Below are 18331 nucleotides of genomic sequence, written 5' to 3'. Positions count from 1 at the left end.
AAGGTCTGAAGAAAAATGTAGAAAACAACTATGTAAAGTAGCTTGAGCTACCACCACGGGGGGAAGGAAGGTGGTACGACGTCCCCGGCAAAATAAATAGTGGGGGTACGCCGTACTGGTAAAACATGAGCCTTTCACAATAATTAAAACATGAGCCTTTCATAATAATTAAAACATGAGCCTTTCACAATAATTAAAACAAAATGTCAAACTGTAGGCTAGTAGACCACTATTTATCACTACTGTCTGTCAGAGGCATGAACAACGAGCCAATGGCCTTAAACGGGTGGTGTAGCCTACGCTCCATAATGTCAGTGTTCTCGTCTAACCTAACACATTTAGCCAAGGCAGAGATGAGTTGACGACACGAGACTCACGCGGACAGCAGTGGATGCATATATTCTGGCATAATGACAATCTCCAAATGTCATCACACTTTCTGGTGTTTTGTGTATCAGATGTCTCTTTCCATTCACGACTGTAGCCTAATAAAGGAGACCTTTTGAGGTGATTGTTTGACAATGAGATGAAAACATTATTTCATGACTGGTTGTGTTTATGCCACAATAAAACATTTACATTTATAAAGTCAAATCACAAATCTTTATGACTCACAGAGATGCTATTAAAGGGATTCTTAATGTAATTATATTTCAATTGAACCGTTATTTAACTAGGCAAGTCAAACTCTTATTTTCAATGACTGCCTAGGAACAGGGGTAGAATGACAGATTTGTACCTTGTCAGCTCGGGGATTTGATCTTGCAACCTTTCGGTTACTAGTCCAACGCTCTAACCACTAGGCTACCTGCCTCGCCATAAATGAATATGATGTCGTGACGTGACTATAATTAATGTGATGACAGCTATTGATGAATAATTACCTACTACGTTTAATTGTTACTCAATTAAATTAATCATGTAACAATTAACTCATTGGGAATTTGGGGCACCACGGGAAAAGTTCTCCCGACTTAAACTATAAAGATCTATACATTTCTCTTACATTAATAACAGTCAATTATTCATTATTACCTCATCAGTCTCATTCTGAACGTCGCAATATTCCTGGATCCGCAAGAACCCTTAACCTAAGTGATGAATCAGCGATACATAAATTGGCTTAATTATTTATTTAGTAACTAAATAATCACACAGAATACACAAACACACGGTATAGGTTATTGATTACTAACATAATGCAATGGTCCCTAGTGGACCGTTTGGTTACACCATGCAAAGGGAGGGGTGATAAGGGATGAAGGAGACAAAAAAGAGTCAACTTATCGTACATGCATTTGGAAGCTACTCTCCTGGGAATATGAACATTTTGCACCCTAACAACCGCTCATTCGGATTAGAAATGCAACATATATTTACGCGTAGATGTCTTTATCTGTCATCTCTGTTGAAACCACTCGATCCGTCTAATGTGGACACAAACTCTGACCTCATTAGGGGCGTGGCTTAGTGAGTGTGCAACAGGCATGAAAAACCATTGTCTCATTAGAAGAATAAACTCACATTTCTATCTTTTTCAAACATAGTTTAATTTTTTTTATTTTACCTTTATTTAACTAGGCAAGTCAGTTAAGAACAAATTCTTATTTGCAATGACAGTGGGTTAACTGCCTGTTCAGGGGCAGAACGACAGACCTTGTCAGCTCAGGGGTTTGAGCTTGCAACCTTCTAACCACTAGGCTACCCTGCCGCCCCATTTCATCGTTCTTCATATTGTATGAACATCCTATAGGGTGGAAACTTTACAGCTTGAATGTGTCTTTCTGATCATTTTAATGACATCCCAAAATATACATACATTTTCCATATTCCATCCCTCATCATCCCCAACGTTTGGATGTTGAAATATATTGTCCCAGTGACTGTTGTTTGATGTTGAAGTTTTGGCGGCAAAGTCTCTCTGTGTAACAAAAATATTTTTAACTTCTCAATATTGCAGGGCAAGAGAAAGAGAGAGTTTATGACCGGCGTTAAGTCATAAAACCGGCCATACTCCCCCCCCTAACTCAGACGACGCTGGGCCAATTGTGCCAAAAGTTCTTCAAATTGAAACTGTGGGGGAAGCCCTATAAGTCCTTCAAATTGAAACGGTGGGGGAAGCCCTATAAGTTATTCAAATAACCTTTTTAAATAACCTTTTGGGGTAAAAATGTAACCCCCTCCCCCATAGTATTATTAATATGCATAACAATAACAACAATAATACAATATTTTAGTTGTCAGTGTTATGATTTTAGTGGCAAAGCAGAATAAAAACAATCTAAACATGAGGTAAACTCCCAGCAGAGGCCCAAGTCCAATGTGTATATCCTCTGGCCTGTTGATGTTAATGTGTTGATGTTCTCCGTATATAGCCAGAAGGATTTTGCAGTGCATGATGATTGAACAGGTTTCCTGTTATATTCAGAGGTGTAGGGATGGTGAAGTCTGTGAATCCAAAAAAATACAAAGGTATGTTAATTGGTATGTGTTATGCATATCAAATTTACCATCCTCCTTCCTTACCTTTGCCAATGGATATCCCATAGGACAATGTATGTTTATGAAAACCATTATCACATTTTTTTTTTTCATTCACACTATTCACAAAAACCAAGGTATGATGAATATAACAGGAAACCTCTGGCTATTCTGGCTATGGATACCGAGAACATCAACAATACTTGGCAGGGTAATTTGTATTTTTCTATCACAAAGTATAATTTATTTATTCTCCGGTCCAGTTGGTGGCGGTAATGCAACATTATACTGGATGCCACCCGCTGTTAAACCAAAGAAGGAGTTGCGCGAGCTAGAACAACAACAGCTGCCAGTTCAATGTCAAGCGTCAAGGTAAGATCTAGATTCCTAATATATTCTGAAACGATTCCATATGTAAACATTAGTAGGCGGATTATTTATCCACGTCCACCAAATTATGAGTAAACAATAGCCATTTTAGCAAACGTTAGCTAGCTTACTCACTGGTCATTAAAATGCCTACTCAACCTAACGAAGGTTTCTATCTATCTATCTATCGATCGATCATGCCAAGCAACTCTTAAAGATGCTGTTGTGAATGATACTGTTATTTGTTATTAAGACAGTAATGTGAATTGTGTGATGTGTGAATTGTCCATCTTCAAGATGGCAAAGATATATTGGCAACCCTTAGCTAATAAGTTAGCATGGCTAGTTAGCTAGTCTGTTTCTAAGGCTGGCTAGCTAGCAAGCTAGTTATTTTAATTTCAGTACCTAATCATTAGCTAATTGGTCATTTTAGAGATTACAAATCAAATGTTATTTTGGTTCGGCAATGTTTCAAATTAACTTCTTGCTGATCATTTGTTTATCGTTTTTTCCTAGTGAGAAAGTGACAGTAAAATTCGTCAGTAAGCTAATGCTAACCCAACTGGCTTAACGTTGCTAACGCTAGCTGTACAATCGCCAAAGCAATACTAGCTAGCTAAATGTATTAGTGAATATTTAGATATATTCCTTTATTAACTAAGATGTTCCAGTTGTGAAACTCACCTTACGTTTTCGTTTATGCCTCTTTTGAATCCTACTATAGCCTTCCATGTCTGAACCCAAGTCCCCGGGTTCTTACTGTGGTGTTCCAGCACAGAGAAGCTCACAGTGGGGTCCAGAGATGGTCTTAGTGAAGCTGGAGGACTGCAGTCAACCACTGGAACTCAATGTGATAGTCAAAGAGGAGGAGGAGGAGGAGAGAGGGATTAAAGAGGAGGGGGAGGAGAGAGCATTCAAAGAGGAGGCAGAGGAGAGAGCATTCAAAGAGGAGGAGGCAGAAGAGAGAGCATTCAAAGAGGAGGAGGCAGAGGAGCGCGCATTCAAAGAGGAGGCGGAGGAGAGAGCATTTACAAAGGAGCAGAGAGCAGTCACAGAGGAGGCGGAGGAGAGAGCATTCACAGCGGAGCAGAGAGCATTCAAAGAGGAGGCGGAGGAGAGAGCATACAAAGAGGAGGAGGAGGCGGAGAGAGCATTCAAAGAGGAGCAGAGAGCAGTCACAGAGGAGGCGGAGGAGAGAGCATTCAAAGAGGAGGAGGAGGCGGAGAGAGCATTCAAAGAGGAGCAGAGAGCATTCACAGAGGAGGCGGAGCAGAGAGCATTCATAGTGGAGCAGAGAGCAGTCACAGAGGAGGCGGAGGAGAGAGCATTCACAGCGGAGCAGAGAGCATTCACAGAGGAGGCGGTGCAGAGAGCATTCACAGCGGAGCAGAGAGCATTCAAAGAGGAGGCGGAGGAGAGAGCATACAAAGAGGAGGAGGAGGCGGAGAGAGCATTCAAAGAGGAGCAGAGAGCAGTCACAGAGGAGGCGGAGGAGAGAGCATTCAAAGAGGAGGAGGAGGCAGAGAGAGCATTCAAAGAGGAGAAGAGAGCAGTCACAGAGGAGGCGGAGGAGAGAGCATTCAAAGAGGAGGAGGAGGCGGAGAGAGCATTCAAAGAGGAGCAGAGAGCAGTCACAGAGGAGGCGGAGGAGAGAGCATTCAAAGAGGAGGAGGAGGCGGAGAGAGCATTCAAAGAGGAGCAGAGAGAAGTCACAGAGGAGGTGGAGGAGAGAGCATTCACAGCGGAGCAGAGAGCAGTCACAGAGAGGGCAGAGGAGAGAGCATTCACAGAAGTGGAGAACAGGGAAGAGGAGGAAGAAGTAGATGGGAACACTGACCCAGGTAAGTTCAGTAGTTTAGGATGGAGAGAGGCTGGTGCATTGACAACCACAGGGGATTCCAGAACTATTATTGTCTTTCCACCAATCTGGTAACTTTTTCTTTGAAGGGGTAAGTGGGGTAGGCTCTATCTGCCAATTAGGGCTGTGTATGTAAATATATTTTAATTTGTATCAACATGCCCAGAAGATCAGACTGAGCATTTCAAGGGCAAAAGGAGGCTCAGGGAAATCAATGATAACAAATATATTTAAAGTTATTTTCATGAAATAAAAACATGCAGTGATTTATTAAAAATACTGCATGGGGGCTTTAACATTATGGGCTCTTTTCAGCGGGCGATTAGGAGGCCGAAGTGTCAAACACACATTAGTTTGGAATTGTAAGAGCACCGAGTACTGGCTTTTTCCAGCCATAACGCCAGGTGCAACAATGTTACACAGATGTTAGACAGGTACATCAGCTCACTTGTGCTGAGGTGGGAGGGGTGGCAATATTGGAGGCGTGTCCTTAAAAACACTGACAGTTTCATGCAGCTCTAAAAGGAACGTTTCAGACCCACAAACAGCAGGTCTCCTTGGTAACACAGTTGGTTTAGAGAGTGGAACCACAACCTATCCAGCCATGACACACAGTGTCCATGGTAGAGAGATGTTCATTTTGTGCTGGTGAATCTCGTATTTACAAACAGCCTACCCTACTCCTAAATCCTGGCTGGTTTAACAGCATCACATAGGTGTCTTTTGATCCTGGCCATTAGCCCAGTAGCCTAATAATAAAGGGGTTTTAAATGGTCTACTGAGAGTGCCTTGAAATATTAGCCTTAATGTTTTTTCATTATTCACATACAGTGCCTTGCGAAAGTATTCGGCCCCCTTGAACTTTGCGACCTTTTGCCACATTTCAGGCTTCAAACATAAAGATATAAAACTGTATTTTTTTGTGAAGAATCAACAACAAGTGGGACACAATCATGAAGTGGAACGACATTTATTGGATATTTCAAACTTTTTTAACAAATCAAAAACTGAAAAATTGGGCGTGCAAAATTATTCAGCCCCTTTAAGTTAATACTTTGTAGCGCCACCTTTTGCTGCGATTACAGCTGTAAGTCGCTTGGGGTATGTCTCTATCAGTTTTGCACATCGAGAGACTGACATTTTTTCCCATTCCTCCTTGCAAAACAGCTCGAGCTCAGTGAGGTTGGATGGAGAGCATTTGTGAACAGCAGTTTTCAGTTCTTTCCACAGATTCTCGATTGGATTCAGGTCTGGACTTTGACTCGGCCATTCTAACACCTGGATATGTTTATTTTTGAACCATTCCATTGTAGATTTTGCTTTATGTTTTGGATCATTGTCTTGTTGGAAGATAAATCTCCGTCCCAGTCTCAGGTCTTTTGCAGACTCCATCAGGTTTTCTTCCAGAATGGTCCTGTATTTGGCTCCATCCATCTTCCCATCAATTTTAACCATCTTCCCTGTCCCTGCTGAAGAAAAGCAGGCCCAAACCATGATGCTGCCACCACCATGTTTGACAGTGGGGATGGTGTGTTCAGCTGTGTTGCTTTTACGCCAAACATAACGTTTTGCATTGTTGCCAAAAAGTTCAATTTTGGTTTAATCTGACCAGAGCACCTTCTTCCACGTTTGGTGTCTCCCCCAGGTGGCTTGTGGCAAACTTTAAACTACACTTTTTATGGATATCTTTAAGAAATGGCTTTCTTCTTGCCACTCTTCCATGAAGGCCAGATTTGCGCAATATACGACTGATTGTTGTCCTATGGACAGAGTCTCCCACCTCAGCTGTAGATCTCTGCAGTTCATCCAGAGTGATCATGGGCCTCTTGGCTGCATCTCTGATCAGTCTTCTCCTTGTATGAGCTGAAAGTTTAGAGGGACGGCCAGGTCTTGGTAGATTTGCAGTGGTCTGATACTCCTTCCATTTCAATATTATCGCTTGCACAGTGCTCCTTGGGATGTTTAAAGCTTGGGAAATCTTTTTGTATCCAAATCCGGCTTTAAACTTCTTCGCAACAGTATCTCGGACCTGCCTGGTGTGTTCCTTGTTCTTCATGATGCTCTCTGCGCTTTTAACAGACCTCTGAGACTATCACAGTGCAGGTGCATTTATACGGAGACTTGATTACACACAGGTGGATTGTATTTATCATCATTAGTCATTTAGGTCAACATTGGATCATTCAGAGATCCTCACTGAACTTCTGGAGAGAGTTTGCTGCACTGAAAGTAAAGGGGCTGAATAATTTTGCACGCCCAATTTTTCAGTTTTTGATTTGTTAAAAAAGTTTGAAATTTCCAATAAATGTCGTTCCACTTCATGATTGTGTCCCACTTGTTGTTGATTCTTCACAAAAAAATACAGTTTTATATCTTTATGTTTGAAGCCTGAAATGTGGCAAAAGGTCGCAAAGTTCAAGGGGGCCGAATACTTTCGCAAGGCACTGTACTGTTGTATTGTTATGTTTTATAAACATCCTTCATCCATCTAACGGGGGAAATGTCCACTCACCATTATACTGTTGTATTGTTATGTTTTATAAACATCCTTCATCCATCTAACAGGGGAAATGTCCACTCACCATTATACTGTTGTATTGTTATGTTTTATAAACATCCTTCATCCATCTAACGGGGGAAATGTCCACTCACCATTATACTGTTGTATTGTTATGTTTTATAAACATCCTTCATCCATCTAACGGGGGAAATGTCCACTCATCATTATACTGTTGTATTGTTATGTTTTATAAACATCCTTCATCCATCTAACGGGGGAAATGTCCACTCACCATTATACTGTTGTATTGTTATGTTTTATAAACATCCTTCATCCATCTAACAGGGGAAATGTCCACTCACCATTATACTGTTGTATTGTTATGTTTCATAAACATCCTTCATCCATCTAACGGGGGAAATGTCCACTCACCATTATACTGTTGTATTGTTATGTTTTATAAACATCCTTCATCCATCTAACGGGGGAAATGTCCACTCACCATTATACTGTTGTATTGTTATGTTTTATAAACATCCTTCATCCATCTAACGGGGGAAATGTCCACTCACCATTATACTGTTGTATTGTTATGTTTTATAAACATCCTTCATCCATCTAACGGGGGAAATGTCCACTCACCATTATACTGTTGTATTGTTATGTTTTATAAACATCCTTCATCCATCTAACAGGGGAAATGTCCACTCACCATTATACTGTTGTATTGTTATGTTTTATAAACATCCTTCATCCATCTAACGGGGGAAATGTCCACTCACCATTATACTGTTGTATTGTTATGTTTTATAAACATCCTTCATCCATCTAACGGGGGAAATGTCCACTCACCATTATACTGTTGTATTATGTTTTATAAACATCCTTCATCCATCTAACGGGGGAAATGTCCACTCACCATTATACTGTTGTATTGTTATGTTTTATAAACATCCTTCATCCATCTAACGGGGGAAATGTCCACTCACCATTATACTGTTGTATTATGTTTTATAAACATCCTTCATCCATCTAACGGGGGAAATGTCCACTCACCATTATACTGTTGTATTGTTATGTTTTATAAACATCCTTCATCCATCTAACGGGGGAAATGTCCACTCACCATTATACTGTTGTATTATGTTTTATAAACATCCTTCATCCATCTAACGGGGGAAATGTCCACTCACCATTATACTGTTGTATTGTTATGTTTTATAAACATCCTTCATCCATCTAACGGGGGAAATGTCCACTCACCATTATACTGTTGTATTGTTATGTTTCATAAACATCCTTCATCCATCTAACAGGGGAAATGTCCACTCACCATTATACTGTTGTATTGTTATGTTTCATAAACATCCTTCATCCATCTAACGGGGGAAATGTCCACTCACCATTATACTGTTGTATTGTTATGTTTTATAAACATCCTTCATCCATCTAACGGGGGAAATGTCCACTCACCATTATACTGTTGTATTGTTATGTTTCATAAACATCCTTCATCCATCTAACGGGGGAACTGTCCACTCACCATTATACTGTTGTATTATGTTTTATAAACATCCTTCATCCATCTAACGGGGGAAATGTCCACTCACCATTATACTGTTGTATTGTTATGTTTTATAAACATCCTTCATCCATCTAACGGGGGAAATGTCCACTCATCATTATACTGTTGTATTATGTTTTATAAACATCCTTCATCCATCTAACGGGGGAAATGTCCACTCACCATTATACTGTTGTATTGTTATGTTTTATAAACATCCTTCATCCATCTAACGGGGGAAATGTCCACTCATCATTATACTGTTGTATTATGTTTTATAAACATCCTTCATCCATCTAACGGGGGAAATGTCCACTCATCATTATACTGTTGTATTGTTATGTTTTATAAACATCCTTCATCCATCTAACGGGGGAAATGTCCACTCATCATTATACTGTTGTATTATGTTTTATAAACATCCTTCATCCATCTAACGGGGGAAATGTCCACTCATCATTATACTGTTGTATTGTTATGTTTTATAAACATCCTTCATCCATCTAACGGGGGAAATTGGCACTTTTCCATAAATAGAAGGAGAAATTGCATTGAAGCCATGTCCCTTCTCACCATGAAACCACGGATGCTGAATCTTTCTAATACCTTTGTTTTTCGTTTAATTTGATTAAAACCCAAATCTATTTGTTAAACCAACAACAATATTTCTAAATAGGATTTGGGTCAGAAACATCAACTCATAAAATCGCTTCTCTGTGCACACGCCTAAATGTCTTCACACATAACATTTGCAAGTGTATACAAAATACTAGGCTCCTATCAATAGTTGATGGCATTATAGGAGGATGGAATAGTTTGGAGCTGGAGTTGGGGCTGGATAGCTTACTCAAAACGAGGAGAATGAAGTATGCTGGTACAGTGCCTTGCGAAAGTATTCGGCCCCCTTGAACTTTGCGACCTTTTGCCACATTTCAGGCTTCAAACATAAAGATATAAAACTGTATTTTTTTGTGAAGAATCAACAACAAGTGGGACACAATCATGAAGTGGAACGACATTTATTGGATAATGCAAACTTTTTTAACAAATCAAAAACTGAAATTGGGCGTGCAAAATTATTCAGCCCCCTTAAGTTAATACTTTGTAGCGCCACCTTTTGCTGCGATTACAGCTGTAAGTCGCTTGGGGTATGTCTCTATCAGTTTTGCACATTGAGAGACTGAATTTTTTTCAACAAACACAATATGGATGTTCCAGGAAAAAAACAACGTCTCTTCTGCATCGCTTTGATATTTTAAGAAGAAATTGTGCACCAATAATGACTTTTAAAAGCCTGTTATATTAAATGACCACAGAGAAGTGCAGATATGTAGCATTTTGACAAGTCCCTCCTGTGCACCTCAGTGGACGTCTTGGACGATTGTAACCCATTGGTCATTTAATATAACAGGCTTTTAAAAGTCATTATTGGTGCACAATTTCTTCTTAAAATATCAAAGCGATGCAGAAGAGACGTTTTTTTTCCCTGGAACATCCATATTGTGTTTGTTTAAAGGGGCGGCCGGCAGCCTAACGGTTAGAGAGGTGAGCCAGCGACCAAGGATTGCCAGTTTGAATTCCGGGTCCTGCAGAGAAGTTGGTGCGTTGGCAGCCCCAGGAGGTTCCAAAACTCTGTCGGAAGGTGAGCTGTGCAACTGGAAGGTTGCTGCTATCTGATATCAAAATCCCAGACGTCATCACCCGCTGTTGTGCACTTAACCCTCCACAACAACTGCTCCACGGGAGCCAGAGCATGGAAGTCCCCTGCTCCAACCTCTCCAACCTGTGTGTGTGTCTTTCAGGGACAAAGCAGAAGTAAACATTTTCATTGGACCTTGTGTACAATGGGGAACATTCTTAAATCTAGAATCCTTTGCTGCTACATCCATTTTTTGACTTTGAAAAAAATGATATTTACCCATTGATTCTTGATGAATGTAACTTAGAAATGGCTCGTAGTTCATTGGTCGTTCCCCATCAGAACCAAACATACAAGCTTGTTTTACTCCAATATTTGTAAACAATGTTAAATGTAACCAAACACTGTATCGCCTCTAAACATGTTTAAAACTATAATGTTGATATCATGCATGGTCAGTCCTTGTATCTTCAGATCTGTCTATTTCATTTGACAGTGGTTACATTTCCCTCAGAGTTTTACCACAACAGAGATGTGGTGTTTTCTTTGTTATTGGTTTAAATAAGGAATCTAGATTTTAAAGTCCAAGTGCACTCAAAATGCAGTTTTTCCTGTGTTTTACATCATTTTGTACGACAGCTCATGAAACTAACACTAAAAGTGTGATTTAAAAAAAAATCCTGTTAGTTGCTGTTTTACGCAGGACCTTGTAATCAGCATACTTGTGTGGCCGGGAGTTGAGGCTTCCATGGTGATGTCACCATGTGGTAAATTGTGCAAAGTTCTTGCTGGAGAAAGTTTTTTTTTTGTTGTTGCTAAAAAGCTTATTTTTTTCCCTTCCCAATTTCGATGGAAATCTACACTGAACAAAAATATAAACGCAACCTGTAAAATATTGGTCCAATATTTCATGAGCTGAAAGAAAACATCCCAGAAATGTGCATGCACAAAAAGTTTATTTAAATTTGGGGCACAAATTGTGTGCTCTTCACGGATGAATCCCGGTTTCAACTGTTAGTGAGCATTTCTCCTTCGCAAAGAGAATCCATCCACCTGACAGGTGTGGCATATCAAGAAACTGATTAAACAGCATGATCAACTGGAACTGGGGACAATAAAAGACCAATCTAAAATGTGCAGTTTTGTCACGCAACACAAGGCCAAAGATATTTCAAGTTTTTAGGGAGCAGTAGCTGTTGCTAGATAATTTAATGTTCAATTCTCTACCATAAGCACGCTGGAGAAGTGTGCTCTTCACGGATGAATCCCGGTTTCAACTGTACCGGTCAGATGACAGAAAGCGTGTATGGTGTCGTGTGGGCGAGTGATTTGCTGATAACGTTGTGAACAGAGTGGTAATGATGTATGGTATGGGCAGGCATAAGCTACTGTGTTCCTTGTCAGCTCGGGATTTGAACTTGCAACTTGTTACTAGTCCAACGCTCTAACCACTAGGCTACCCTGCCGCCCCGTATCTATGACCAACCGATGCATATCTGTATTCCCAGTCATGTGAAATCCATAGAATGTTTTTCAATTCACTGATTTCCTTTTATGAGTATAATTTTTGAAATTGTTGCTTCTTGCATTTATATTTTTGTTCAGTGTATTAAAGTGAAGTACTCAGTTGTTACCCAATAAATGGTTTGATATTGATATAAAAACGACTGTTAAAGACCATTTCAATGCTGTTCCTGATTCTAATCCCATATCTGTTCATATTCCCACAGGAGAGATCTCCAACCCAGGTTCAGACAGTGAGCCCAGTTCCACAGCATCAGGAAACCATAAACAACACAGACGGAGGAACTCAAGACAGAAACATCACCACTGCATGGACTGCTTCACTAGTTTCTATGATCCAGAGGAGTTGAGAAGACACACTTGTAGGCCCCGACCCTGCTCAGATTGCAGAGGCAGTGTTATTTGTCCAACTCACCTCAAATCAAAACAGACTCAAAAAACGATGGCGACATACCCGTGTGGTCAATGTGGGATGAGATGTGAAACACCAAGCAAACTCAAGACGCACCAGAGAACTCACACAGGAGAGAAGCCATACCACTGCACTGTTTGTGGAAAGGGTTGCAGTCATTCGGACCATCTAAAGACGCACCAGAGAACCCACACAGGAGAGAAGCCTTACCACTGCTCCCAATGTGGAAAGAGTTTCAGTCAGTTAACAACTTTGAGAAACCACCACCTAACTCACACAGGACAGAAGTCTTACCTCTGCTCTCATTGTGGGAAGAGTTTCAGTCAGTTAGCCAACCGAAATACACACCAGTTAATTCACACAGGAGAGAAGCCATACAACTGCTCTCAGTGTGGGAAGGATTTCAGATCTCCAAGAGAATTAAAGTCACACACGAGAACGCACACAGGAGAGAAGCCTTTCCACTGCTCCCAATGTGGAAAGAGTTTCAGTCAGTTATCAAGTCTGAAAAGACACCAACTAACTCACACAGGAGAGAAGCCTTACCTTTGTTCTCAATGTGGGAAGAGTTTCACCACGTTATCTGAACTGAAGCCACACCAGATAACTCACACAGGAGAGAAGCCTTACCTCTGCTCTCAATGTGGGGATAGTTTCACCAGTTTATATTTCCTAAAGAAACACCACCTAACTCATACTGGAGAAAAGCCTTACCTCTGCTCTCATTGTGGGAAGAGTTTCAGTCAGTTAGCCAACCTAAATACACACCAGTTAATTCACACAGGAGAGAAGCCTTACCACTGCTCTCAATGTGGGGATAGTTTCACCAGTTTATATTTTCTAAAGAAACACCAGCTGATTCACACGGGTGGAAAGCTGTTCCAATGCTCCCAGTGTGGTAAGAGTTTCAGTCATTCATCAACTCTGAAGAAACATCAGATAACTCACACAGGGGAGAAACCTTACCACTGTTCTCAGTGTGGAAAGCGTTTCAGTCTGGTAGGAAACCTAAAGAGACACCAACTAACCCACACCGTAGAGAAGCCTTAACAATGCTCTCATTGTGGGAAGTGTGTCAGTCATTTACACCACCTAACGTCCACCTAACGTAACGTAATTCACACAGGAGAGAAACAACACCGCCGCTCAATACCGCAACGTGTGGGAAGCGTTTCAGTCAATCAGCAAATTTGAAGAAGCATCAGGGAATTCATACAGGAGAAAAGCTGTGTTGTTAGATCTGAAGACACCCGTTTGTTCACATAGGGGAGAAGCCTTAACTCTGCTATCAATGTGGGGATAGTTTCACCAGTTTATTTCCAAAATAACACCAGCTAATTATGACTAATAATAACTTACCTGGTTAGATAAAGGGGGTAAAAAATGACTTGCAAAGGATTGTGGCAGCTGCTCCCTGTGTGGAAAGCTTCAGTCAGTGAACAAATTTGAAGACCCACCATTTCACTGGCACAGTGTGAGGAAAAGATTCAGTCCCCTAGGAGACCTAAAGAAACACAAGCTAACTCACCCTGGAGAGATTCCTTACCATGTTCTTAAAATAAAGCTGGTATGAGAAGGCTTTATTGTGAACATATCCCTATTTCAGGAATCACCAAAAAGGCAGCACGGCAGAGAAAACTGAGTGAAGTTGACATTGTGGAATCCATAGAGAATCCTGAGTAATCACAGACATCATATATTCTAGTTGGATTTCTACATCACTTTTTTTTTTAAAAGAAGAAAAAATATATAATTTAGTCACGGAAAATGTAAACAACAAAAACTTCTAAATGGCAGAAAATAAACACAACTATTGTAAGTATCCTGTCTCTCTTTATTATGGAGGGTTGAAGAGTCATTATATCTGGTGTTTTACAGGTAGGCTATACTGTAAGTAAAGCTGTGGCGGTCGGTGCCGTTTTAAGATGAGAAGGAATATATATTTTTTAAATGTATGAGCCTTATTTCTATTACAGCAGACTGGATGCCTGTCATTCATATTCCATTCATCCAGATCAATGGAACATCGATAGGTTTAGGCTACTACACGATACTCATTTTCCCTCTACCCATCACGAGGATGCTACAACCTGGCCTATGAATTCAAGTTTAAAACATAGGTGCACAGGTCCAGATAATTTAGAGGAATCAAGGTGACAGACGCGTTCAATACTGCCTTGCACACTTGCCTGCATCTAGCTGATCTAGGGTTTAATCATTAGTCATTAGTCCAACAGTTGCACATTAGAGTTTCTGTTGGACAAAGGTAAGTTTATCCCTGTTTCGTTCCATTTGCTTCCGTTTAAGAAAAGTTCCTCACAAAGACAAAGACATGGCGGTTGGAACCAGAAGTCTTAAATTTGGGCTCATCAGACCAAAGGACATATTTCCACCGGTCTAATGCCCACTGCTCGTCTTTCTTGGCCCAAGCAAGGCTCTTCTTCTTATTGGTGTTCTTTAGTAGTGGTTTCTTTGCAGCAATTAGACCACAAAGGCCTGATTTACACAGTCTCCTCTGAACAGTTGATGTTATGTGTCTGTTACTTAAACTATGTGAAGCATTTATTTTGGCTGCAATCTGAGGTGCAGTTAACTCTAATGAACTTATCCTCTGTAGCACAGGTAAGTCTGGGTCTTTCCTTCCTTTGGCGGTCCTCATGAGAGCCAGTTTCATCATAGCACTTGATGGTTTTTGCGACTGCACTTGAAGAAACTTTCAAAGTTCTTATATTTCCAGATTGACTGACCATGTCATTTGAGCTGTTCTTGTCATAATATGGACTTGGGTCTTTTACCAAATAGGGCTCTTCTGTATACCACCCCCTACCTTGTCACAACACAACTGATTGGCTCAAACGTGTTAAGAAGGAAAGAAATTCCACAAATGAATTAAGAAGGCACAGCTGTTAATTGAATTCATTCCAGGTGACTACCTCATGAAGCTCGTTGAGAGAATTCCAAGAGTGCGCAAAGCTGTCATCAAGGCAAAAGGTGGCTACTTTGAAGAATCTCAAATAAAATATATTTTGATGTATTAATCCCTTTTATGTTACTACATGATTCTGTACAGTATGTGTTATTTCATAGTTTTGATGTCTTCACTATTATTCTACAATGTAGAAAATCGTCAAAATAAAGAAAAACCCTGGAATAGTAGGTTTGTCCAAACTTTTGACTGACACTAAATATCTACTTTTTTTCTGAGTGTAGTGTTAGATGGCAGAGTATCTGTTTTATTATTTTTTTCAAGCAAAGTATAATGGAGATATTCTCCATTCTAGTAGGTGGCTGTAATGCAATAATTATTGGATGCCAACCTCTGTTAAACCTCATCGAATAAGTTAAACCCTGGTATGACACTAGGGATGATGGCGGAGGCAGAAGTGTCGTGCTGAAAGCACGTCGAGGACCGTTAGCGAGAAGGATGAGTGGACAACAGTGAAGTCCAAGAATGGAACAAAAAGGGAGAAATTGTTGTGCAAATGAGTCTGATGAATCGTTGCTTGTTGGAGAACGTTTTTTGGATAATGATGTTTATTTGGGAAACTCTTTTGAAGTCACGAGGACGGTGAAGAAGGCTTCAGGAAAAGTGAATGTAGTCATAGTAACCAGGAGTGTTATGGTGTTGACATTGTGTAGTCATAGTAACCAGGAGTGGTATGGTGTTGACATTGTGTAGTCATAGTAACCAGAAGTGGTGTTGATGTACAGGGGTACCGGTACAGAGTCAATGTGCGGGGGCACCGGTTAGTCGAGGTAATTGAGGTAATATGTAGGTGGAGTGACCATGCATAGATAATAAATAGAGAGTAGCAGCAGCATAAAAGAGGGTTGAGAGGGGGCAATGCAAATTGTCTTGGTAGCCATTTGATTACCTGTTCAGGAGTCTTATGGCTTGGGTGTAGAAGCTGTTAAGAAGCCTTTTGGATCTAGACTTGGCTCTCTGGTAACGCTTGCCTTGCGGTAGCTGAGAGAACAGTCTAGTGTGGCTGGAGTCTTTGACAATTCTTAGGGCCTTCCTCTGACACCGCCTGGTATAGAGGTCCTGGGTGGAAGGAAACTTGGCCCCAGTGATGTCCTGGGCAGTACACACTACCCTCTGTAGTGCCTTGCGATCGGAGGCCGAGCAGTTACCATACCAGACAGTGATGCAACCAGTCAGGATGCTCTCGATGGTGCAGCTGTAGAACTTTTTGAGGATCTGAGGACCCATGCCAAATCTTTTCTGTCTCCTGAGGGGGTAAAGGTGTTGTCGTGCCCTCTTCACGACTGTCTTGGTGTGTTTGGACCATGATAGTTTGTTGGTGATGTGGACACCAAGGAACTTGAAGCTGCTCCACGACAGCCTTCGATGAGAATGGAGCAGACGGAAAGGCTGTTATCCTGTAACCACACGGCCAGGTCTGTGAACTCCTCCCTATAGGCTGTCTTATCGTTGTCGGTTGTGTCATCGGCAAACTTAATAAAGGTGTCAGAGAAGTTTTTGGGCCTCCAAGACTTAACGGCAGAAACACTGCATGGACTACTGTTGCCAGGAAAAGTCCCGCCATCACAGGATCCTTATGAATCTGTGTAGGAACCTGATTAAACAGAAAAGCAGGCTGATTTAGTTTAATTAACATTTCGTTGCTCAGTTTTGTATAGGTTTTATTTTTTACCATGCATTTTTTTCTCCCTTTGTGGGTCCTTATTATCCACCTGGACAGTAGGTGGCGGAACGCACATATAATTGTTGCGGACGCCATTATACCAAAGAAGAAGTTAATCCTCACCGAAAAAGTTACGCCAGATAGCTAGAACAACAAGAGCTGCCAATTCCAGTTTCAATGTAAGATCAAGATTTCTAACATATTCTGTAATTTTTCCTTAGGTTAACATTAGTAGTGGGATTATTTGTCCACGTCCAACAGATCGCGTGTAAACAAATCCATTTGTGCTAACATTAGCTAGCTTGCTTCCTAAATTACCCATTTAAACGGCTAGCCAAGCTAACTGGCTTTCTGTCATACCGACAAAGTGAGTTTATCTTCAAGATTTTGTTGTGAATGATAACGTTATTTGTTATTAAGACAGACATGTTAACTATGTGATATGTGCATTGTCCATCTTTAAAATGGCATAAATCTATTGGCAACCCTTATCTAGTAAGTTAGCATGGCTAGTTAGCAAGCCGTTAGCTATTTAGCCAGCTTTAGATAAATCAAACTCAATAAAAGTAGCTAACCTTAATCATTAGCTAACTGTTAATTTAGAGATTACAAATGAAATTACATCTTGGTTCGCGATTGCGTCAATCTAACTTGCTGGTAAAATGTCTATCTAGCTAGATCGTTTCATCCTAGTGAGAAAGGTGACATTTGAATTGGTCTGTAAGTTCAAGCTAAACCAACTACCTCGACACTGTCAACGCTAGCTGTACCTTTGCCACAGCAATGCCAGCTAGCAAAATGTATTAGTATACATGGAATATGTCTTTGTATTAGTATGGATGGAATATGTCTTTGTTAGCTAAGCTGTTCCAGTATTTTGTGAAACTCACCCTGTTTGTGAAACTCATCTTACATTTTGTTTGTGCCTCTTTTGAATCCTACTATAGCCTTCCATGTCTGAACCCAAGTCCTCGGGTTCTTACTGTGGTGTTCCAGCACAGAGAAGCTCACAGTGGGGTCCAGAGATGGTCTTAGTGAAGCTGGAGGACTGCAGTCAACCACTGGAACTCAATGTGATTGTCAAAGAGGAAGAGGAGGAGAGAGAAGTCAAAGAAGAGGTAGAGATCAAAGAGGAGGCGGAGGACATGGCCCTCAAAGAGGAGGCGGAGGACATGGCCCTCAAAGAGGAGGCGGAGGAGATGGCCCTCAAAGAGGAGGCGGAGGACATGGCCCTCAAAGAGGAGGCGGAGGAGATGGCCCTCAAAGAGGAGGCGGAGGAGATGGCCCTCAAAGAGGAGGAGGAGGCGGCGGAGGAGATGGCCCTCAAAGAGGAGG

At 40.9% G+C, this 18331-nt stretch overlaps 1 protein-coding gene across 1 annotated transcript; it reads left to right on the top strand.

The window, feature by feature from the left end:
* Positions 1–2752: 2752 nt before the first annotated feature.
* LOC110495039 (zinc finger protein 2 homolog) lies at positions 2753–14074 on the top strand. The gene is made up of 4 exons (XM_036948301.1): positions 2753–2853; positions 3575–4048; positions 4520–4691; positions 12142–14074. Exons 1-4 carry the CDS (start codon positions 2839–2841, stop codon positions 13395–13397), a joined length of 1917 nt encoding a protein of 638 aa, XP_036804196.1. The 5' UTR covers positions 2753–2838; the 3' UTR covers positions 13398–14074.
* The last annotated feature ends 4257 nt before the right edge of the window (positions 14075–18331 follow it).

The sequence above is a fragment of the Oncorhynchus mykiss genome, chromosome 17 (assembly GCF_013265735.2).
Source record: "Oncorhynchus mykiss isolate Arlee chromosome 17, USDA_OmykA_1.1, whole genome shotgun sequence".
Lineage (NCBI taxonomy): Eukaryota > Metazoa > Chordata > Actinopteri > Salmoniformes > Salmonidae > Oncorhynchus > Oncorhynchus mykiss.
The sequence above is the reverse complement of the archived record's forward strand: the minus strand, read 5'-3'. Positions and strand labels throughout refer to the sequence as shown.

What these genes read in the sequence shown, in the direction of transcription:
- LOC110495039 (XM_036948301.1), top strand. An exon ending in CAGAGGAGGCGGAGGAGAGA is followed by an intron (nt 4,049 to 4,519) that starts GCATTCAAAGAG and finishes TTCAAAGAGGAG; the next exon opens with GAGGAGGCGGAGAGAGCATT. An exon ending in AGATGGGAACACTGACCCAG is followed by an intron (nt 4,692 to 12,141) that starts GTAAGTTCAGTA and finishes ATATTCCCACAG; the next exon opens with GAGAGATCTCCAACCCAGGT.